Here is a 25,431-nt window from a genome sequence, read left to right as displayed (position 1 = left end):
ACGATTAACTCCTGTAGTAGAGCTTTCAGGGGCTCATCACCACATCCCAGTTTTTTTGGGAGAATGCAAGTGTATGCAAAGTGAATGCATGGTTCATTGTATCATATGAAATCAATGAACCATAACCAAATCTGACTAACCCAACAAAGCCAAATCAGAAGGAAAGATACAAATGAACCCTGTATTTAAACCGCTCACCTTTATTTAACTCCAAATACTGGAGGCCAATTTGTTTGGTTTCGTTCAATCTTAATTGTTTGATTTGTGTTTCGTAATAGACTATAGGCGAGGGTCCAAAATGAAAGGCTACCCTTAAAAAGCATAGTCGGTGTGACGCAATCCTTACGCGACGGAGTTGAAAGAGCGAAAAAGCAGCCAGCGGTCCGGGGCTCCGCCACCATTGGTCTCCGTACAGACATTTTAAACCGAATTGAAACAAATTGTCCCTGTCCATTTCACGTATGCCTTCGACAGGGATCCGCCGTCGCTGATTCGTATTTACGTGTTTTCGCTGAACCGGAAGACCTAAATGAAATCAAAGTTCGCAGGGAGGTGACATCTAGCCGCTCCACACCTGACTTCATTGAATTGGGTTTTACAACAATTAGCATTTGTTTTGGTTCCATCCCGACCCAGCATTAAACACGCCCAACTTCCAGTCCGAAGCAACTGGACTCACTCGTATAAACCTGCAGGCTAACGGTAAGCACGCCAATGCAACACTTCGCTATGCAAGGAGCACACGAGCCAGGAATTGGATTTTGTTGTTGCTAATATGGTATCTGCCTAAGTAACGCTCTGCTAGCTGACGACAACATGGCTAACAAGCTAACGTGTTAGCTCGGATGGACAACAAATTACTGATTAGGTCTGGTTATTTCGGATTCTTCGTAATGGTGGTGCGGTGGTTTCAACTTTCTATAGTGACCGGCAATGTGATGTTTTCAACCGGTGGGGTTTTTATGGCGGTTTAAGTGGTAGAACCGTGACGTTGTTTTGGCTAATGCTCACCGCGCACAAGCTAGCCCTGGTGAGGACTGCCCCCTGCATCGGTAAGAATGGTTCTCACCACGTAGCAGCTGCTCTGGAAGGTTTTCTATTGGACACGCAACCACTCCCAGCTAACGATTTACTATTATATTTGCGATTTAATCCCACTGCTCCTTTTATTCGCGCAGCCGAGCGTTGGTACCGTAAATCGAGTCAGTGTAGCTAGCAAGCTAAGTTGCACATCCGCACTCTTGACTAGGTGCACATGGCAACGATGTTGTTGCACTCTATTCTCATTATCTAACAATACCAGGAGGGTTTTACAACTGTTACAACAGATCCTGTGGGTTTAATGAAATGAAACACGCACACGTGGTCTGTTAAAAGACCTTTAGTCATTAGAGCTACTGTGTATTTCATTGGAGAAAAAAAAAGGGTGCCAGTTACATGACCGTGTGTTTTGAAAATGGACTTGCCGGTGTAGCTCAGTCAATATTGCGGGATTAGTACCATTAGTACCTGTCCAGCTTGGGGTTGCATCTACAATTGGACATGGGTCTTCTCACAGTTGTCTCGAGGTTGAATCGTGTATGGAGGGAGACTGGGGCACTGTGCAGCTGCTGTGTTCATAGTAATCTTCTGTCAGTCCGATATAACTAGAAATATAAAGTGAAGTGTCTTCCTCTGACATCGACTCAGGTGGTTTTCACAAAGCTGGCCGAGCTCTTGACAGACCCTGCTGTGACAGCAAAGCTTGTCCGGATCATTTTCCCGAACTTGCAACAAAATTCAGTTTTTCGAATCTAATTTGTGAGATGTCAATACTATTACTGCCACACTGTAAACTGTTTGATTTTTTTTGTTGTGGTTGTAGGTGACGAGCTGGCGCAGGTCGTGGGTTGTCCGTGGATAATGCGAGACAGTGGCGGTAGCCTGGCCCAGAACTGCTGGCAAGGCGACCTGGGTCTTACGGCTGTGGGGCAGGATGATACAGGGGGAGGTAGGCATTTCACCTCTGCTTAATAATATGTTTACCTTCTAGTTAGGTTTGTATAATTAAGAATAATGCTTGTGCAAATGTGTCAAGTACAGGTTATAAGTGACCGCGAGTACCTTCACATAAAGCATATTTGGAAGCACTTTACAAGCATTTATTTCTGCAGTTCTGTTGTTTGGAGCAGGCACTAGCAATACTTACATTTGTATTTAATCCTCTTCCAAGTGAAGTGCAGTTCAGTGTTGGTTAGCAGCAAGTATATCCTATGATGAGTAATAGAAAACCTCATCAACAGTTAGAAGGTACAGCATACAGCAGATGCCAGACATAAATCATTTCAGTAAATCCCCACCATCAGTTAAATAGCACTGAATTAATGAGTTGTTGTACTATACATTCCAACTATCACACAGAGTCGACCAATAACAAATTGTCTTGAAAGTGTAGATCTGAAGGAAAAAAACAAGTTGTTTGTGTCAAGACTGCACATGGTTGTACACAGTTGAAAAAAATTAATCACTGTTTATGTTGGTGTTTAGGTGGGATTCCTGGAGACCACCTCATAGTCCCAGTGTCAGGTCACAGTGTACAGAGTCCCATGCACCTCAGACTGGGGCAGAAAGAGAAAGTATGGACACGCGAGTATGTCGATGATGAGGAGGAGGAGGAGGAGGAGGATGAGGAGGGTGGGATTGAGCCAATAGGTGACGAGGAAGAAGAAAACTATCTGGATGGGGAGGACAAGGGTGAGTTTGAAGGCAAAGATTGGGATAACATTGAGGAGGAAGACGAAGAAGAAGAAGAAGAAGAAGAAGAAGAGGAGGTGGAAGAGGGAGGAGACCAAGCAGAGGTGCAGTGGGAGATCCCCGACTTTCCCTTTCAGTCCACCCAGCACTCTAATTCACAACAACTTCAACATTATGGACCACAACAGAAGGCAGAAGAAGGTGGTGTTGTCAATGTAGAGGATACTCTCTCCCACACCGAAGTAGGGGGCTTGATCAGGCCCCACCTCAGCAGGTACAGGGCTCTGAGGAGGTTCAGGCGCTGGCAGCGTTTGCGATCTCATGGAGGTCTTCAATTTCGGCTAAGTCAGCACTGGAAGAGCTGGCGCCAGCGTGCTCAGTGGATATGCTTTCTAGGGCATCAGTGGAGTCGGAAGGGGAAAAGCTACAAACTGTATGGAAAACAGAGGAGGATAAAAAGGTATCAACAATCCCCCTACACAGATGGAGAGGATGACAGCAACAATGAGCGGTTCAAAGAGTCTGACAAAGGTACTGACGTACACCACATTTACTTCTTAACGAGACTTGTTGATGAATATAAAGATGGCACAGTTCTATATTTTTCATAGGACAAGGAAAAGACAAAAGCAGCTAAACGTCATTCTGTTTCATTGACCTGTTTTTAATAATTGTTGTATACTAACAGAAAACACGTAACGGAGGTCCTCTCAGTTTCTGTGTTACTTCTGGATTGGCAAAGTATTTTGCATAGCATGCAATATTTGCACAAAAGAGCAGTAATTTGCACAAGGAAATAATTGCACAATAAATAATGAAGACAAGCACTGAATGCATTCAAAAGGTGTGTGTGTGTGTGTGTGCGTGTGCGTGTGCGTGCGTGTGTGTGTGTGTGTGTGTGCGTGTGCGTGTGTGTGTGTGTGTGTGTGTGTGTGTGTGTGTGTGTGTGTGTGTGTGTGTGTGTGTGTGTGTGTGTGTGTGTGTGTGTGTGTGTGTGTGTGTGTGTGTGTGAGAGATTTGAGTCTACGAATCTGCACAGGGAATATAAAATGTATTTTCTTTTCTCTGGCAGATCACCAAATAAATGGGCGCTCTCCAGACAACCAAGAGGACAGGGGGAGAAGGGAAGCTGAGGTCAAACCTTTGGAGCTGGCCCTTAACGAAGAACACATGAGCTGTGTGACAGGTATGGAACTGAGAGTTTTAGCTTGTGTTCACCGCCAAATAAATCTGCTGTGCTATGTCTAACAAGATTTTGTCTTAGCTTTGTGAATCACTCTGAAATACAAAAGCTGTTGGTGTAGCCTAATTTCCTATGGCCGTCAGATGATAAGTAAGCTGTTAATGTCACATCTGTCTTGGTCACACTTTTCATTTAGCTCCCCTTTTGTTTCCCTGTTCGCTTTGCTTTAAAGTATGGTTAGTGGATCATTATCTACATCTGGTGTAGATCCAGAAAATTGTCAAGAGAGACAATGGGTCTCATGAATGAACTGTTAGTATGAAGAGATGTAGTCTTTAGTTACATCTAAAAATGATTCAGCAGAGCTTGCCAACTTCACTGATTTTTTTTCAAATATTTTTAGATTTCCTTGCAGTACAAACTAACCAGATGTGATAGGAGTAGGAGGTGGGAATTGTGTAATATTGCAGTGAATGAGGGTGTTCCACTGCCTAATCCAGGAACAGCAGAAAACATGCCAGTGCAGCATCACATATTATTGCACATATTTTTCATCCAGATCAATGACAGACCTCCCCCCTTGAACTTCAACAAAAATGTTTTGTTTTTTTTTCAAGCATTTTCATATCAAGCCAGTTCTTTTTTTCAGTGACAGGTGACACAACATTAACAGTGCTGCTATAGTTGGTTTCTTAGTACCACTGCTGATGCTGCTAAAAATGATCAACTTTGCTCTCTGGATTTGTGAAAGTAGGACATCAATCTCTGAGCTTTTATTTTTTTACCTTTTTTTTTTTTAATTTAGTTTTCAACAACAAAACAACATGCATTTTCAGACAGTTACTTTCTTTGTCCATTTTGTATACATGATATCCAGGTACAGTGTGCAATGCATAGAAAGAACAACAAACATCAGATAGTGCTCAGTCCAAGAGAAAAAGAGGGGGAATAAGAATAAATGATTGATTACATACATAAATAATTAAATTAAAACAAAAAAAAACAAGGGATGCAGAAATAGTAATTGTCCACTCCTGAATGTAGTATCATAGGTGCTATATATGCTTTTCAGAGAGGATGGTGTATCAAAGACTTCTCTCCAGTATGTGTTTAACTTAGGGCAGAGCCAGAATATATGTGTGTGATTGGCAGCACGTGTTCCACAGTTCCGCCAACACAAGTTGGAATGCGTCGGGAATCTCTGAACTTTTAAAGCTCTTTTTACACTTTCATGACAATTTCATGAATGAACACTTCTTGACATGAGGCAGGAAGCATAGCCTTATATGGTATTATTGAGGCATTAATTATCCTAATTTGCCATCTGCTCAAACGCGTGAAGGTGGCATTCATCATGCTTATGCAGGTCATCTACACTCTTTTCTGAAGGTAGAAATGTTTGAATCTGACATGTCATGTTCTCACAAACAACCCTTAAGAATTTTAGGATAAGAACACGTATGATCTTGCATGAGCCCCAATATTTTAAATTTTTGCTCCTTTTTTTTCCTAATTTGAAACTGGAATTATACGCAAAAACTACAGAAATATTCTAAAGAAAACATTGTTCCACTTGCATGGACACCATAGTATATATATATGTCCGGATTTTTGTGAAGACAATTGTTTTGTCTTATGACTCCTCTGTCTCAAGGTATTCTCGAGGAGTCTCTACAGCAGTACGGCAGTTTGATCCCCATCCATGTGGATGACATCGTGGAGAAGCTTCAAGACATCTTCAGTGAGAGCTTCTCACAGCCGAACAGGTCAGACACAGTGTTTGGTGGCTACTTTAGTGTTTGATGATATGGTTTGTAGGTAATGGAGGAATTGTATATAGATAAAGCTTAGCTTTTATGATACCCTCTACTGTAACTCTGCTGTCATAATTTCTGTTTGTCTGTTTTGGTTCCTGACAAGACTGTAACAAGTAAGAGTTGGGTTGCAAAGAATAGTGTGACTGAACCGCTGTTAGGTTGTACAGGAGGCTCTTCAAATGTCATGTAGAGTTCTAATAAATCTTTTTTATTATTATTTAAATTTTCCACTCAGTGAATCATCAATGTTAACCACAGTAATCATCAGAAAACTTTATTCAGGCCAAATGCATACATTGTGATTACCCATAATGATGTTTGAAGTGAACAAATAAGACTTAGTTAGTTACAATCCAAGGTCTGGTCCATTGACACTGTAGTTTGATCCATTTCACAATTCATGACATTTGTTACATAATCCAGAGGATAAATTAAAATAATGGGTATATTTTTTCCCCTTCTAATATGACTTCATGTTTGATTTGTTCATTAGGAAAGCATTGGTTCAGCACCTAATACAGTCCTTCCAGCGTTCATCAGGATCAGCATTGGCTAAAACATTTCGAGTCAACTACAAACGCCACGTTCTGACTATGGACGACCTGGGCACTCTGTATGGACAGAACTGGCTCAACGACCAGGTGAGGCATGACAGACTTGTAACTCTTAATACAATAAACTGTTTTCATGTACGACATTTTACTTGTCACAGTAAAAAGCTTTAGTGAAACCCAATTCGTCAATGAAAAACATCAGAATCAAGCTTTGCTTACTTTTTCTATTATAATTAGGGTTGGGCGATGTCAACTTATCGCATATGACAATGTATGCAGTGAAACATCGCGATGCCGATCTAATATCTTGGAACATGTGTTTTTCAGACCATATTTAGTTGACCAATCAGCTCCACAATTTTATCATCCAGGAATACCTTACCATACCTTGCCTGCACAACTATGCTGGCGCACAGTGCAACAATGGTTCAATTCCATTATCTTCATAAGGCATTTCCAATTTTCACTTCTTTAGTCTCTGTCAAAAACACTCCCACATTTGAGATGATCTGATCCTATGTGAGATTTTGTAGCGGCATCTTTTAAAAAAAACAACTTTAAATCAGATAATTTCTTCTTTATTTCACTGACAATGGGACCCACAGGTAACACAGCAATAACGCCACTGCTTTAGTTATTTAGTTCCACTGTTGATACTGCAAAAACTAAGACTTTCCTCTTTGGATCTCTGAAAGCTTGCAGTAGGCTGAAAGGTCTCAAAAAGCAATAATGCTGCAAACTCACTCTCTGCATTTACCGCAGCAGTAGCATGTTACACTCCGTGTCATTTATTTCATTAGTGATATCACTGCCGTAGTCACCAAACAATCTGTCGTTCTTCGCCTCCACCTCACTCACAAGCTCCTCTGTGTCAGAAAAGATGCGCTTCTTCTAGCTTGATGAAATGATTCACCATAGAAACCCATTGATCATTTGGGTCATTTAATATTCATGAGGTGCTTTGCATTGACCATTTATGGCTGAATGTGGGCATGTAGAGGGTGGGTTATAAGGCAGATCAATCAATCAAATTTTATTTGTATAGCCCATATTCACAAATCACAATTTGTCTCATAGGGCTTTAACAAGGTGTGATATCCTCTGCCCTTAACCCTCCAGATCCATCTATGCACTTTTCCAGGTTTACTGTGATAAAGGAAACATTGCATTCAGGTGTGCATGCACATGGGTTTTATAAATCAGATTATTTTTTGGCTTGTGGATTTTCGGCTTTTGTGCGCACACGCTTTTGTACTCTTTTAGTATTAATCCTATGCACTGTTTTTATAAATTAGGCCCCTAGTACTCCAGGGAACCATGGTTAGAACTATTAGAAGATAATTGATTATTCTGTTGACTATTACTTCGATTAATCTATTATTAATAGATAAAAAGCTACATTTGAACTTTTCCAGCAGTTTATTCAATAAGCAAATTTGTCTTTTTGTATAATGCTGTTTCTATATGTATTACAGACATCTGCAACTTAATTATGAGTATAAGATATCTTTTAATGTTTAATGTCAGAATGGGGGTTCTCAACTGGAATTATAGTAATTCAACTGACTTATATGTATATATCTATGATGAGAAACCCCACCCACAAAATCTTGTGACTGTAGTATATTTTATTGTGTATAACTTTTCCACAATAAAATATAGATACAATCACAAGAAACGTTAACCAGGTGATTTTTAATTAGATTTTTAATTACAGTAAATTGGATTTGGAACCAATAAGGACACAACAGGTCCTTCGGCAAAGCCCATGAATCTGTCTCTTGGGAGGAGACCCAGAGGTGCACACCTGTAGACAGAGAAACACATTCACAGACAAACAGGAGCTAATTAGGCCTGGGCTAGAACAGCTTCATATGACAAACGTACTACTTCTCATAGGCTCTGCCTCTGCCCTTTTCTCTGCTGTATCATTTGTAGTGTTTGCCTTCCCCGCTTTCGAAGGTTTACACCAGAGAGGAGACGACAACGTCACATGAGCTACACAAGGCACAGCATAGACCATTTTCACACGGCAGCCATTCAACTCACACATGCACAACACAGCGGGAGGTTTTCGGCACGGACGTGTTCACAACAGCATCAAATCCTCCGCATTATTCAGACTAGAGGTGGAGCAGACAGAGGCAGGAAGTGATGTATTAACTCCGCTGCGAAGATCACGTGATTTTTGTTTACAGCACCTCAACACCGTCATCAGCTCTTATTACCCTAAACTCTTTTGACATCTTCGTCAGTGTCTTCTACGTGCAGGTCACTGGTTTTTCACTGGGAGATAAAAAAAATTAAATTTTTGTGTCTCATGTGTTACAAATGCCATCAACGTCATTACATGTGACATAAAGCAAACACAGCATTACACATTAAGAACATAATACCAACAGCCAAACACGGTGGTGGAAGTGTAATGTTCAAAATGATTGTACATTGGATGGCCCTCATGTTGCCTGTCTGTCCTATGTGTAAGTTGATGTTCAGTTTCTTCCTTGAGAAAAGTATCTTGAGACACAACCCTGGGTGTAATTACTTCAACCTTTTTGAAGTTTTGTAATGGTTACAATGATATAAATACTTTTAAAACCCCAGTATTCTAAGAAAACTTACCTCTCTGCCCGAATAAATGAAAAAAAAATTCATCGGACTGGGTGGCAGACTGCTTACACATGAGAAACTCTGCCATTGCAGCACTTTCTTTTCTTTGTGCTAAGAGCAGTGTTATTGTTGATCTCAGACAGAAGTTATTCACTGATCAGAGAATGTCCTGTATCCTTCTTAAAGATGTTTGTTTACATATGTCATCTTCAATTTTTTTGTTTTTTTAGGTTATGAACATGTATGGTGACCTGGTCATGGATTCTGTGCCAGAGAGGGTAAGGAAATAATAATGTACCAACTACTGATTTTACACAGAAACAACTCTGTGAAACAAGTAAAAAAAAATAATAAAGTTTGAAGCCCAGGTTTCTTTCTTCGAGTCCTCGAGGGGGAGTCTGTTTTACAAATTGCCATAGATCTGGATGTGATTGGTTTGTTAAACATGGTTAAAACCAAATCTGATTACATTAAGCTTCCTACGTGTTTATGCCCACGTTGCACAAGTTACTGAATAAGGTTGGGGTGTCGAATCTATTTCTATTCAATTTATAATTTGGTATCCAAACTTGATTCTCTTAGAGGCTCTTGCAATCAGTTGTGTGCATCAGGTGGGAATTGTTTTGTCCAGGATAATAGACTACAACCAAAAACTGCAATCAAATGCTTCAGAAGGAATTTGTTACCATTCTTCCTCACTAAACTGCTTCAGCTCAGCTGAGGTCATTCCACAGCACCTCTATTGGGTCTAGGTCTGGGCTCTGACTAGGCAACTCCAAAAGGTGGATTTACATTGTTTAAGCTGGTGTGTGTGTGTGTGTGTGTGTGTGTGTGTGTGTGTGTGTGTGTGTGTGTGTGTGTGTGTGTGTGTGTGTGTGTGTGTGTGTGTGTGTGTGTGTGTGTGTGTGTGTGTGTGTGTGTGTGTGTGTGTGTGTGTGTGTGTGTGTGTGTGTGTGTGTTCTCTATCCAAATAATTCGACTTAAGTTTCATCAGTCCACAAAATGTTTCCCCGGCAGTGTAGATTGTCATGGTGCTCTTGTGCAAACTTCAGGCGTGCAGCAATGTTTTTTTTGGAGAGCAGCGGCTTTCTTCTCGATGTTCTGCCATGGACACCCTGCTTATTTAAGGTTTAGTGTATGGTTGGCTCCTGAACAGAGATGTTAGCCAGTTTCAATAATTCCTTCAGGCTTCCAAAGTGTTACTCCAGTGTTCTTCTTTACCTCATTGAGGATTCTGCAACGTGCCTTTGGAGTCAACTTGGCCACTTGTAGGGAGACTAACCACTGTACCATATCGTCTCCATTTATCAACAATTTGCCTAACTGTAGACTGATGGAAATCTAAAGTCTCTGAGAAGACTTTGTAACCCTTTCCAGCTTCATGCCAGTTAACTACTCTTGATCGTAGGTTGTCTGAGATCCCCTTTTTCTGAGGCATGGTTCACATCAGCAGATACTTCTTCTGAATAGCAAACTTAAAAAGTTACAAAAATGTTTGCGTCAAACTAGCTTTATCCGACACCTCCAAATTTGTCTAACTTATTGGACTCCATATTGTCTTATATCTTTCTAAGACATTTCCTAAGTTTTTTTCCCCACACAACTAAGTACATGTGTCAAATTATTCCAAGGGATCTTGAGGGGATCCCTGCAATATCTTGTAGGGGGTCCTTGGCTGGGAAAAAACACTCGTACAAACACTCTTTACCTCCCTCCCCAGCACACAACGTCATTCACTACACACAATCACTCGCTATCTCTCATAAGCTGTTTTCAGACATGACCTCTGGTGGAACTCCTTAGAATTGGGTCCCTACTTTCTCCAGAGTTTGCCTTTCACACATGAACAACACAGCGTGAGATTCTCTGCTCAAAAGCATTCTCAACAGCAATAAATTCTCCAGAGCATTCAGGCAAGGGGCAGGACTGAAGGTACTAATTTTGCCGCAGAGATCACACGTTTTTGTTTATAGCACATCAACACAGGCGTCGTCTCGACGTGTATGACACTTTGTGCAGAGTTAATACTCTCACCCGGACATTTGCGTTCAGACATACAGCCCCTGCAGAGAAAGTCCGGAGGATCTTCGGAGTTCAGTGCATGTCTGAAAGCAGTAGATATCATTTTCCCTGTGTGCGTTCATGAGGCACACATACAATACTCAGCAGGCAGACAGACAGACCTCAGCTCAACACTGACCCTTTTCTGTAATGCCGTGTGGAATTACTTAAGTGATCCATTTTTTCCCCCCACCCCACCCAACTCTCAAACAGGCCCAAATATCCACATGAACACACAGGGCCAGTAGACATCAACTTGTTGAGGAGAGCGATAGTGCTGCCATTTAGCTATGCTCCGATCAGTACCAAGAAGTCTAACTGGTATTCCTCCAGGATCTTCCCTCTTCAATTCTTATATTCATCTTGAAAAAGAGAAAGCCCAATGAGTCAAAATGGACAATTGAGGTAATTTCACAGACATGAAGCTGCAGCCCATAGAACTGGACCAATTTGAACCATTTGAATCTTCTTTCCTGGATTGATCTTAATCTGTGTTCATGAAATCTCTTCATATAGGCTATACAGTACATACCAGAATCAAACATTGGGTGTACGCCTGCAGAACAGGCCAAGCCTACATAATAATTGACTAATTGAATAATAAATGTCTCATCTAGCATTATGAAAATGATCCCTATAGTGATATACCTTTTTCCTTCCCTTTTAAACCAAAATGAGACTCTTTGGCACATTTGCCAAACCCACCAAACTCCATTCAAAATCATTAAATATTCGCAATACACACTTAATACAAAGTCAACAGGAGAAGAACAAAACTCACTCAAACCATCCTGGCTTGTGTTTCCACTGTTTGAACAATCATTCAACACACAAACATAGTGACATCGTGGACATGTGTGTACTTGGATTAGGATTTAAAAGTAATTCATCATGTTTTATTTATTTGAGGAATACCATCTCAAAATATTGTTCACATTTGCCCTTAACATAAACGTGTTCACAATTGGGAGTCCACGATGATCACACATTTTGTTGACTCATCAGGCATAATTGTTCATTTCTGTCTTCCTCAGGTTCACTTTTTCAACAGCTTCTTTTATGATAAACTAAGGACAAAAGGATATGATGGCGTCAAACGGTGGACAAAAAACGTAAGTGTTTCCTTCTTTGAAAAGTCTTCAATTAAGTTGTTGGGATGCTCTCCTAGACCATCTTGTCATTAAGTGGCCAAACAAGCAGAAGTTTACCCCCCTGTTTGCTAAGCAGTGAAATCTGTCTCAAAATAAACAGGAATCAAACTTCTTTGTAAACATTTAGTACTAACAGGAACTCAAAATCCAATATAAAATATAGCAGATGAAACTGAGAATAAACAAGGAGCTGAACTAACTTGGTCAAACATACAAACTGAACAGTAATCAAACTTCTTTGTAAACATTAAGTGCAAACAGTCATTCAAAAACCAATATAAGATATAGCAGTGGCATCACTCACTCTGTTGTGATTACGAGCTGCAATGTATGAACAAAGCAGCACTCCCATGTTGTCCATGGCCTGTTTCATGTTGCTAGCATTGTCCCTAAAATGACGTGCACTTTAGTCAATGGAATATGCCACTGATAAACCATTTCCTTTGGCAGTTGAAAATGAGTCACTGGTGTGTGTTCTATGGAAGTTTTTTGCTTGGAGCATCGCACTGTGAGGCGTCCAATTTCGTGTCCAACCAGTGGACAGTTAAACCTAAATCAGCATGGCCCACATGTCCGAGCTCGAGATATCTGTGGTGAAGCTCATTGCTTTTACATCTTCTGTACACTTCTGATATGTCTGTTTGCACACTTTCTTGTACAGAAAATATTTTCTCGACGGTAAACTGTACCTTGATTCCAGCTGTTCAAGTAGGTGACGGAGCCTTCGTTTTCAGCGACAGACGGGGGTTGCACATCCAAAACATGAATGAATGACGTTGTTTTTGTCGCTTTCACGCTGTCCGTTGGAATTTTCTCACGTCTTTGCAGTTCTTTCGCCAAAGTTGACTGCTTCGTCATATTGTCTCCTTCTTTTGTTTTGTTCAACTGCAGGAACTTGGCGTGCTCTTTAGCATGATGCTTCTGGAGGTGCTTGATTAAGTTTGTTATGTTGCATTTTTGCAGTGCCACCGCCACCCCTCGCAACATCTCCTTTGCATATATTGCAAGTAGCCGTCAAACCTGTTAGCGTAGCAAGCGTGAAATACCTCCATACTGCTGACTCTTTGACTGGCTCCGTGTTGTTGTGAATCAAGTCTACCGGCATGCTGCGCGTGCGGCTGAAGCATGACGTAGCATGCATCGCCAACATAGAATTGACGTGAATAGATAAGCCCCATTATCCGATACCCGATCTAGCTGTTTAGTCAATATCGGATAATAATATTGGATCGGTGCATTCCTATACAAAATGTGCAGCCGTTCTTTCTAGGATTATAGATTTTATTGTTTGACAGGGTGCTGTGGCGTTATGCATGGCTGATGAAACAATGGAAACCCCCCCCCCAAGCGCTTTGAGGCACTTGGCTCAATATGCTCCTGTGCTGCCTCAGTTCAGCTGAGAAGGAATGAGAAGGATTGTCCATAATGGCTTCTGGTTTCCTCATCTTTTTAGTCACTGCCTCAACACTGTCAAGTTCCATCCTCATTACAGAGCTGGCCTTCCTCGCTGGCTTGTTGCCACCACCCCCCACCCCCACCCCCACCCCCAGCACACCACAGCAAAGAAAATGACACTGGCCACAACAGAACAGTAAAACATTTGTAGCAGCTGATTGCACATGTTAAAAGACCTGAGCCTTCTCAGAAAGAACATCCTGTTGTGTCCCTTCCTGTTTAGAGCCTCAGTGATGTCCGACCAGTCCAGTTTGTTTTTTAGATGCACTGCCTGAAACTTAGTGTCCACCATCTCCTCCCCTTCGCCATTAATCACAAAAGGTGTCGGGGATCTCCGTCTGTATCGGAGGTTCACCACCAGCTCCTTGGTTTTACTGATGTTGAACTGCAGGGGTTTTCTGCCACACCATAAAACAAAACTCCCGACCAGGTCTCTCACTATTCTCCTCCAACTGTGATGCAGCCGACAACGGAGGATTTGTCAAAGATCTTTTGTAGGTGGCAAGTTCCTATGTTAAAGGAGTTAAGGGGTCAGAGGGTTAAGGGTAGAGGATGTCACACCTTGTTAAAGCCCTATGAGACAAATTGTGATTTGTGAATATGGGCCATACAAATACAATTTTATTGATGTTGTAGTAGATGTTTAAGGTATAAAGGGTGAATAGAAATTGTGACAGGACAGTTCCCTGGGGTGTACCAGTGTTGTTCACAATCACATCTGACTAGCAGGCCTGCAGCCTGACATACTGAATCCTGTCAGTGAGGTAGTCTGTGATCCATGTCAGAGAGCTTCTGGGGCTGACCTGAGTCGCTGAACGGTGTTAAACACACTGGAACATTTTAAGAATATAATCCTCATGGTGCTCTGTGGCCTCTCAGGGTGTGTGTACAGTATGCCCTGTGATCCAGGGAGATGATGGCATCACCCCAATTATAGTCTGCTATGCAAACTATAGTGAAACCAGGTGGTCATGTATCAGTGGCCTGAGGTGCTGTAGGATGATCCTCTTGAAGGTTTTCATGACGTGACGTTAAAGCCACAGGTCTGAAGTCACTGGGAGCACGGATACGTCCTTTCTTTGGCACAGGGACGATGCAGGATGTCTTCCAGGTCTAGCTTAGTTAAAGTAGGAGACAGAGCTACTGTGTCAAGCTGCCACTCGCTGCGGTGCTCACTCACAACTCAATGTTTCAGTGTGAGGAATCAGCAGTTCTACTCAGTCTGCTCCACTCAGTCTCTCTTGTGCGTGTGCTGACCCACACAGACACACGCACACAAACGCAGTTTCATCGGACACATCTGTAAACTCAGACGAGATAAAATATTAATTTGGTGTTCACGAGTACAAATTACGTACATTTGTTTGCATATATAGCTGGGAGTGAAATCTGATCATAAGGACGTGCATTCAGGATGCGTTTTAATGTCAACAATCACTGGGGGTGTGGAAGTCACACAAAATATTTGTAAGTTAATGTCGAAATATTACTACATGGAATAAACCAATAACATCAATACCTTTTTTTCACTTTTACCTGATATCATTCTAATCAATTCCAGCCGCAGCCAGTTCATACAAAAAAGTAGGAAAGCTGTGATTTCAAGGCTTGCTACAGAATGTTCAAAATGTTACATTTAATTAAAAAGTATGGAATAAATTAACTAAATCTCGACCAAAACATTTGTAGGATTTGGTAAATCACAATCAATTTCACAAGGAAAACATTAACATTTCCTAATTATCTGGGTCCAATTAATTTAGATGTACCATTTATCTGCATAATATTAATTTATATTTAATAACTGTATTGGTGATTTAGATTTACTAATTATCTGCAAGAAATTGATTTGGAGTCACACATTGTTGCTTTACAGTGATCTCCTTATTTACCTCTACATTCAATACGTGTTTGAAAATTACAGTTTTAAATTGCATCACAGCACTTTAAAACTATTCAATATTATTAGATGTCACTTTGTTGCCATAATTTTCCTATTTAAAACGAACTTCATTATCATGCCTTTTCGGTGCACCAGTTAACTGAAGTTTGGTCAACAGATCACAGCGACAAAAAGAACAGCAGGTACAGTGCAACATGACAAACGTACTAAACAGTAGAGGTGTGCATCTTCACTAGCCTCACGATTCGATTACAATTCAGCTGTCAACGATTCGATTCACATCGATGCATTTCAATGTATCGCATCCACAGTTTCCTAGATTACTGCACATGGCTGCTTTTTCATCAATTAATAAAATCAGTCGGACGAACATGGACTCTGTTTTTATTTAGAAAATGCTTTAAAAATATTATAGATGGTTAATGTTATTACAAATGTGCTGCAATTTAAAAAATCAAAAATCAGACTACAACAGTAAGTTTATGACAGTGGTCAGTGCTCTCCACACTGATTTGACATTCGTTCAGTTTATACTTGTGTGCTGCACCTAAGGCTTAAAAGGACAAACAGAATATAGCCTTTACTGTATCAAGGTGGCCCCGCCTGGCCCACCTTGGCAGCACCACTGCACTGAGGAGCGTTACTCCGCAGGTCAACAGGTGACTCTGCTCCTCTGTTTTCTAATCACTCACAACTGATCTTTATAAAAACCTGCTGAATTTATGTTTCTGGATAAACAGGTCGTTGCTTCTTCTGCAACAAAGAAGTTAAAACACTGTGTCACGTCGTAATCTGCGGGAAGATCTTCTGTCTGCAGGAGTGTGTGTGTGTGTGTGTGTTCGTCTCTGTCTCTCTTCACACACAAACTGATAATCACATGTCTTTAATTATTTATCGATGATGTTGAATCATGACTAGGGATCTTTCTGCTCACTTTAACACTGATGTCCTGACTTTTTGATCACGTTACGTTACATTTGTCTCATAAACTCTAGAGCGAATCAAATCAACAAAAAGTAAACGTCAGTCCTGTACGTGTCCTAATAACTTGTGATCAGTCGTGGTGTTTATTGTTAAAGTGTAAAGTGAGCGCAGTTCAGAGGGGGAGTGAGGCGGAAACAGACTCCGACAGAGTGACGCAGGACGACCGGACCTTTTTAATGTGCGTCTGTCCTGAAGCAGCGCTGGTTATAATTATTCAGCGGTGGGACATCCTTAAAGCAATGACGGTAGCTGAAAACATGAATCGATTATGTTCTGTCACTGCATCGATGCAGAGTCGTCCAAGTCCGCGTCGCGATTCATCCAAGAATCGAGAAATTCCCACATCTCTAATAAACAGTCGGAGGGGCTCTAAGAAAAGCAATGGCAAATCTGTGTTGGGTAGTTGATAATGCAAAAACACCACTGGCCACAAAACGGTTGCCATTCTGCTTTTTAATGGGCAAAAGTTGATTTAAAAAAAAAAAAGTTATAAAATTCTGCACTGCAAAATATATGGTGTGCAATACTTTACTCAAGATGCACTCTATGTGAAATGGGCCATCACAGCATATTGTGTATTGGATATTGGCTTTATTTCAATAATTCATATTTCATACACAAATAACAGGGAACCAATTAAAAGTAACAGAACAAACTAAGTCAACATTTCTCAATGTATGATAAAAATCTGAGGGGTACAGGTTTACAACCATTGTCACCATGATCAGAAAATGATGGTAACAGTTTTGGAAAGTTTATAATGTGTTTTTCACTCAGGAAAATACCAAACACACAAGCTTTCAGAACCTTAAAAAACTGAACACTTAAAAACATTCTTAATCCTGTTTTAATTATGTGCTTAATACCACCACTGTTTCAACCGTAGGGTCTTTTTCAGGTAAAGATAAAATGAACATGCACCTATTTCCTTTGTCAGTCAGTGACAGACCATCACACAATAATCACCCAGTAATGTGAACTAATTTCTTATATGTAGGCCAGGATGAATAAACCATCATTTTCTATTCCTCTAATATTTTTTTCCATACCAATACTTTACCAAATAAATAATTGCAAAAATTTGGAGAGACCATTTAAATATTCAAACATGTCAATGGAGAAAATGTAAGGCTGGGCGATAAAACGATTGCGATAACTCATTCCATCCATGTTTTGACAGACAAAAGGAACAGCCAATGATAATGACAATAGAGCCGACCCAATCATGTGACCGGAATAGAGTTACAGAGAGACGAACACACACAAACATACACTCCTGTAGACAGAAGTTCTTTCCGCAGATTATGACGCAACGCTGTGTTTTAACCTCATTGTTGCAGAAGAAGCGATGCCCCGTTTTTTCCAGGAACATAAATATGAATCAGCAGATTTTTTATTAAGATCAGTTCTAACAGGGCCGTGCAGAGGCCTTTAGAAGGGCAGGTGCTCAAATTTCCAAACGGGCACATGGAAAAATTGTCATATACCAACATAACGTACAGCTACAAGTTGCTGTTGTGGGGTTTTTGGAGAGGTTGCTGCGGCTGGAGGGCTGTATTAATCTGAGATTCTAGAAATAAAAAAAAAACATGGTAGAGGCTTCCTCGGGCTGCAGCAGCACAGTGGTTAGATGGCAGATGGCGCCTAACGCTACTAGTAAAGGCTGCGCAGTGCACACAGCAATATAAACACAACCATGCATGCTCATTGCCTACTGCATTTATGTAGAAATACACAAAATATTGTGCACACTGCTGCAAACCCCATTGACGGGCATTGAAGAGGGCACATCAGGATGAGCTCAGGTCCAAACTCATGTGACTGACGGCAGCCAGGTCATTTTATTTATAGCAAAATTATTATTTATTGTTAAATGTTCTTCATGAAGGGCCATGGGCAGGATGTCTAGCAGGTCAGACTCTGCATCATCAAACCCTTATTCACAAACGCAGCTTGGTGTAATCTGTTAGCATTAGCAGCAACCCCTTTTTGAAAGCATATAGCGATGGAGAAATAACAAGAAATGGGCAGTTTTGCTGCCTAAATATCCTCTTGTGGCCTCATTGTACCGTGAACAAAGGCATGACAATACCTGGTTAATGAGCCTCAGTGAATTTTGGGTTAGCACAACACCAGGCAAAGGGTCTGCACAAAACACAATGACAGACTATCAATCAAACTACAAAATTTTAAATGAAGGGGCGATGGCGCACCTTGTTTCAAAATCAAACGAGAGAAATGCCTACTGATTTTTCTCCCGAAATATATGAAAATTTCTACAGATTGTTGTTTTTAACAGCATGTTACATAGGTAAAACCTGTATGTATACTTGTGTACAATTGTCTTGTGAAAACAAAATTAACTAAGTAACTAATATTACTCAACTCTGAGGGCAATGTATTTTCTCATTAATGCAGTCCCTTGTTGTTGGCTCATTCAAGTTGTTTGGGTGAAACACTATTGTAGGAAAATTGGATAAATTAATTTAGCGGGTATCTTGAAAGAAAAAAATGTTTTATTTGGAGAAGTAACATGAAACAACTTTTTCAGTCCTTGCCATGTTTTTAATCAAATCGTAGAAGATGCACTTTGACTTTTAGTAGTTAAGATGGCATATTGGGCAACGTTAACTTACTAACTTGTGATAAACAATGTTCATCTACTGCAAAAAATGTTACCTGGTAAAAATTGTATAAAACATGTTTTACCTTTTGGAAATGGCTACAGCATTGTAAATCATCTCATGTGACGCCACTTAACCAGTCAAATCTGTGAATTCTGATAACCACTCCGACACTAGATGGGGACCGAGATACAAGTAAGAATAGATTCCGAGAAAAGTAATAAAAGTTCAAGATTCTTTTAAACGGACAGTTCACCGAAAAATGGAAATTCACTCATCTACTCACCACTATACCGAAAGAAGGGCGGGTGAAGTGTTTGAGTCCATAAAACCCTTTTTTTGTCCCATTGTCTCTCACACAAACTTGTTGACCCATCAGAAAGGCCATCTGCAGCATTGTGACAAATCCTGCTCGTGTCTCTGGCCAGTTAAAAAACATTTACCCGACAAGTTTTTCCCCATCCTTGGCAGGCAGACAATATTCATCATAAACTGTATAGATAAAGTTATCTGTGAAGGTTATCAACAAGCATACAGCTTTCTGAAGGCAGGTAGAATTAGATCATCTGGAGATACCCTTACAAGTAATATTCCCACCAAGTTTAGTAAAAATCAATGCAATGTTGTTATTTTGTACACATACACACACGGTAAAATTACTACCCTGCCATTTTCAGTTTTTACTTGTAGCTTGGTTTAGTTTTAGTATTATGCTGTCTGAGGCCATAGTGTTCCATCATGACCCACATGTCATCTGCACAAACTCTTTCTCATCTGCATGGTTAATTAAATTGCTCACCACTGTTGGAAAAGAAAGCTAATCAATTTCTTCTGTACTTTCAAGTGGTTGGAAGCAGTATGTAATATTAAACATAACCAAATGTTTTCTCTTTCTGCTACTCTCTGTCCTCTCTTCTCGTCTTACTCGACTTGTATCAGGTGGACATCTTTCAGAAGGATCTGTTGTTGATCCCTATCCACCTCGAGGTTCACTGGTCGCTGGTCAGTGTTGACATTCCTCGTCGAGCCATCACCTATTTCGACTCTCAGCGGACCCTCAACAGACGCTGCCCGAAGGTAGGACTAGATTTCCACACACGTACTCGTAGTTTATTGAAAACTAAAAAAAAATGCCTCGAGACTTCTTTGGTGAATAGTGTATTAGTGTGTGACGTCAAATTAAACTTTCCATCTAGGCAGTGTCCAGGCTGCAGACTGCCTTCATATAACAGGCAGGTGTAGTCTATTCTGACACACCTCCTATTGCTCTGTTAACATGGACCATCAGCCTGTTTCTTTATCCTGACCTTTGGTCAGATTAACCCAGTTTATAATATACTAACATGCAGGGTCTTACCTGTGTTTGCAGAGGTCTTGGGGTGTTTTGTGTGTTTCAAGGGTTTGTGGTGCTGTTTGGGAATTTTTGAATTTTTGAGTTTTTTTAACGTTGTTTTCAGTTGTTTTTTTTATTCCATATTTCTGAAAGAAAGCTGAACATACTTATTTTACTTGTAAGGAAGTCTATTACTTTATTTTTTTAAATAAATTTAGATTACCTGAACATGTACACAGAACAAGAATAGACATGTTGATAGATTGTAAGTTTTTTGACAAATGCAGTGATGTGTGGATATCAGTTATACCTGCAGAATTGCGATTGATCTACAGGTCAAGCGGGTAGGGTTGTAAAAATTAACATTTCTGATTAACAGCGGCTGGGTTTAGGTGGGTGAAATAGGCCTGTTCTTTTAATTAAAGCCCTTTTAACACTCAGGCCACACTGGCTGTATAAGCGTTGCATGTGCACCGTGGAACGGTGCTTTTCATTTCGGGGCCATGTTATCAGGTTTGAGCATCCACACGTCGCTGAGCCATAATGCACTTCTAGAGATTTGAGGTCTCTCCTATTTTCCCTGCACACCATGCAAGATTCACAGCAGAATAAACTGGGGAAATGATCTATCGCCACAATTTCAATGTTTACTGTTGATTTATGTCCCAACATAAATATTTGCAACTCTTCCTGTACTCATTTCAAAGTAGAAGCACCCGTGTACTTGACGTGTATACATTGATTTGGCAGTTTATACACTTTAGACACACACACACACACACACACTGTACATAAATTCACACAGAAACCTGTTTGTTTGCTTTACCTCTATAGTCTTTTCATTGATTCTTTTGTTGTTTACAGCACATTTTTAAGTATCTGCAAGCAGAGGCCATCAAAAAAGACCAACAAGACTTTTTGACGGGATGGAAAGGCTTTTTTAAAATGGTGAGATGCATTGTTAGTTTTATTTTTTGTCCTAACTTGACTCGCTGACGCAGATTGAGGTTTCTCATGACACAAAGCCCTCTAAAGAATGAATTCAAAAATTGGTGATCTCTGTGGGGGAACGTAGGCTGTGGATGCTGAGAGTCATAGTTCATATTATTAGTGTGGCATCTGTGCTATGGTTTGCTAACATTACGGATTGTATGTTGCAGAATGTGGGTCGTCAGAACAATGACAGTGACTGTGGGGCTTTTGTGCTACAGGTGAGTTTCTCAACGTTTAACCCCTATTAACACATGCAGATTTATGTGAAATCTTTTGTAGCTTTAAAGTCAATGTTAGGGGATCCACTGTTTATCTCATCAGTATCTCCATCTTGATTCAAGCCCATATGCAGTCTCAGTTTCTGTGTCTATCCACTGTGGGAGCCTTAGAAAGACTACAGAGGCTATGGCTTTGAAACTAATTAAGTGTGTTTAGTCAACTCAGCCCACCCTGGTGTATCTAACTCAGGAAGTAGGCTGTTAGTTGCTGTAACTTGAGGATCTATGGAGCTGGTCGCTCAGCGCTGGGGGAACACACGCACACCTACGGGCTGATGTTGCATGTGGTGTAAATGCACTGACAAAATGTTTTGTTGTGAAACTGTTAATCTGCAGGCCTATAACTTGTTTTTCCCCCTCATATACCCGCCCTGCAGTACTGCAAGTGTCTGGCACTAGGGCAGCCATTCGGCTTTGGCCAACAGGACATGCCACGGCTGAGGAGGCAAATGTACAAAGAACTATGTCACTGCAAGCTCATTCTGTGACCAACCCCCCCCCAAACCAAGCCCACCATCTCCAGATGCTCCCACCCCTAACCCCAACAAGATGGAGGGACAATGATATAACAAGAAGAGGACAATGAGCAAATGATTGGACTGGAAAAAGACAAACTTTTGAAAAACTTTATTTTTCTCTGCAAATATCCAGAGAAATTACTTCTACTGTAGGTGATGTTATTATTTTGCTTTTTTGTCTCCCTTTGCTTCCCTTCACCCCCCCCCCCTTGGAACCCTCTGATTTCATGTCCATGGTTATTCCTTTGTGGTTGACAGAGGCCAAGACTAGCTTCCGGTTTGGAAATGTGCTCATCTTCCATCTTATTGTATACCATATCTATTTTTCTGTCTGAATGGGAGCATGAAAAAGATCATGGTTGGATTTTTAAAAGAATCCAGCCCAGATGAAGGCCTGAATCACACTTAGTCTGACTACTACTTAAAACGGAAGATGCCTAAATAGTAAGTGCAGAGGTGGCGTGAAGAAGATTTGAGCCAGTCTGTGTACGCTTGTTGTTAAGTAGTACCAGTGGATTTCCGTGCCTTCCATCCATCCACTCTATACATCAAGTTGTGTTCCATTCCAAGTGTTCAGTGTGAAACTCTGAGCCAACGTCTTTTGAAGAAAAAGTAGAAATACACTCCCCCATGCTACAGTCAATGTTATGTTGATGATGCATTCTAGTCAGCACATAATGTTTGCCACTGTAGTGCAACGTGACATTTCCAATGTATAATATTTTGCTTATTCATTTTCTAGAAGATGTTAAGATGGATTTAAAGTGATCCTGAAAATGGAAACATGTTTGACGTCAGAAAATGGCATAACAAGCTCTCCTGGTGCTTTTTTTTTTCTGAGGGAAACCAGTAGTAAAACATAATCCTTGAAACACATTACATATTGACTCTTTGTGCCAGAAACCCCCTCAGCCACCATCTTTATTCCCAGTCATACAAGTGGAACATCTGCACATGGGAGATTAGATCTGCATCTGTTGATCACCCCCCCACCCCACCCCCCACCAAACAAGCCAGACTGACATTGGCCTAAAGAAGGGGTAGCTTTACATAGCGTTTATCTTTTTCTGTGTTTTATCTCTGTCAGTAAATGTGTTGATATGCTTATTGCTTTAAAGAAACGGTGTTAAAAGGAGGACTACAAATTTGTGTTGTTTCGGTGTAGGTACAGAAGAGATCCTCATGCTAGTATGTCTTTGAAAGTTCAAGAGCCATTTTGGTGTGGACCATGACAGCTACACAATAGATGAAGCATGTCCACATTGGAGTTACAGTGTCCTCCTCTTCTTTTTGTAACGAAAGACAAATTTGTTGATAGCTGTGTTTTGGTTTGTTTTTTTTGTCTTTTTTTCAAACAGGAGTTGATGCAACAGAGATGACAGTTTTATATATCTTCTACAATGCATTATGGTTGCTAAAAATTAAAATACGTGGCAAACGAGATGTGTGTGCAATTTTTACTGATATTACTGAATGGGTATATGCTGGCTACATGCTATCTGCATGTTGTCCTGGATGTACACAATTGGGATACAGGTATTTTACTTGAGAGTTTCCAATTTATGCCACATGACAATACAACTCCAACATTCAGATCAGAATACTGCACTCATTTATTTATTTTTGTCACAAGTAGCTTAGCAAATAAAGATTTTTAATTTAATTAAAAACATGATTGATTTACAAATATGATGCACTGTTAACTAAATTCAACCCAGCAAGAGACTTATCAGAGATCTCTATAAGGTGACCCACAACTTAGGAGTTCATCATTATGACGAAGATAGCAAAAATTTATAATTCATGCTAAATTGTTAAAGCTATGTTTTTTGATATATTCAATAGACTTCACCTAACACATTAGGGCCTTGGTATAAGGTTAGGGGAAACCTCTTGATGAGGAAGCTTTAATACAACACTAGTAAAATCTGGCATGGCAAAGAAAAAACCTGTGAACCACTGATCAAAACAGAGGGAGATTGGGGATGGTTTGATGTGTGGATGTGATGTTTGCCAAAAGGACAGATCCATTTGAAAGCACTGGTTGTGATTCGTTTACAATTCAGAAACAAGACCATGTATTTCAATACTGGTGTCAGCCACTATAATAAGAAACTCAGAACTATTTAAAACTCAGAACTCTAAACATAAATAGAATTCCAATAATAACCAACTGTAAAATCTGTAGTATGTGTGTAATGTATCTGTGTGAACTTCTTTCGTTCTGACACAAACTTTCTCTGCTTAGTTTTCCTATTCAAGAAAGAGAAAATAACTCTTGCCTGAGGTTCGTATTTTACCTGTGGAGCAGTCAGAAACAGACCTTCAGAAAGGTTTTTTTTTTGCATCACTGATTGCTCAATGTTATGCATGAATGTGGAGGAAAGTTATGTTTGAAAGCAGCTTCAAGAGCTTTTTTGAGAAGATTGGCAGGCTTGAAGGGTAAGGATATCGAGGAGTAACATTTAACAGCATATTTTAGACTGTGGGGTTTGATATTAAGTTAACAGGGTGTTAACAGGGTTGCCCTCCAAAGCACCTAATCTGGACAGGAGTTTCAAACCTTTATTGTTCACCAAAGACGCAAGGAGGAAAAGGAGCAACAAAACATTTAAAAAAAAAGGGGAGTTACACACGATATCGATGAGATCTGATGTTAGTTAATAAGTTAGTTTCAACCTTGACGCTGGAAACAACATTTACAAACATTGTTAAAGATGGAAATGACTTTGGCACTTCTTTAATACTCACCAACATGTTTAGAAACGAGCCTAATGACTGACACTGTCTTGTTTTATTAGTGGAGTTTATCAGCACTTCTGTATTTGACCATTAATGTGGTTTAAATGAATTCCAGCATGAAACAGTGTGACACAATCTATGAGTGTGACTCATCATTACATCACTTGATGTGAAATATGTGCCTGCTGTAATTTTCCATTCTCTGATTTGCTACAAAGTAAAGTGGAATATTGTTCCCAGTAAACCAGTAGAGAAACGTAACCCCCGGGGACCGGCCCTTTGTCCGTGCTGATGGCTCAACTGATGTGGGGGGGCCTGGAAACAGGGTCCCGGGGCCGCCCGGCCGAGAGGGACCTGGCTACATCTTGCACTTTTCTCTTGCAAAATGTTAACTCCGCCCTTGTGCCGTGCTACGAGTGAAACAAATCCTGCACGCATGAAGGCGCTATGACCCGCCTACTTGCAATGTGACGCACCAGTCGGCCAATCACA

General features: G+C 40.5%; 1 protein-coding gene across 2 annotated transcripts; it reads left to right on the top strand.

Annotated features, from left to right (window-relative positions):
• Positions 1-337: 337 nt before the first annotated feature.
• Positions 338-23,638, top strand: senp3b (SUMO specific peptidase 3b). 2 transcript variants are annotated; one of them, XM_035148877.2, is made up of 12 exons: positions 338-702; positions 1,865-1,990; positions 2,527-3,264; positions 3,806-3,919; positions 5,571-5,682; positions 6,227-6,374; positions 9,128-9,175; positions 11,993-12,070; positions 20,015-20,152; positions 21,273-21,356; positions 21,569-21,619; positions 22,057-23,638. In XM_035148877.2, exons 2-12 carry the CDS (start codon positions 1,903-1,905, stop codon positions 22,165-22,167), a joined length of 1,710 nt encoding a protein of 569 aa, XP_035004768.2. In that variant the 5' UTR covers positions 338-702; positions 1,865-1,902; the 3' UTR covers positions 22,168-23,638. The 2 variants fall into 2 exon arrangements, with proteins under 2 accessions (XP_035004768.2, XP_035004769.2); XM_035148878.2 differs by lacking the exon at positions 338-702 and adding an exon at positions 724-868.
• Positions 23,639-25,431: the final 1,793 nt, after the last annotated feature.

The sequence above is a fragment of the Hippoglossus stenolepis genome, chromosome 23, assembly GCF_022539355.2.
Source record: "Hippoglossus stenolepis isolate QCI-W04-F060 chromosome 23, HSTE1.2, whole genome shotgun sequence".
NCBI lineage: Eukaryota > Metazoa > Chordata > Actinopteri > Pleuronectiformes > Pleuronectidae > Hippoglossus > Hippoglossus stenolepis.
Note: the sequence above shows the minus strand (reverse complement) of the source record. Positions and strands in the feature narration are given on the sequence as shown.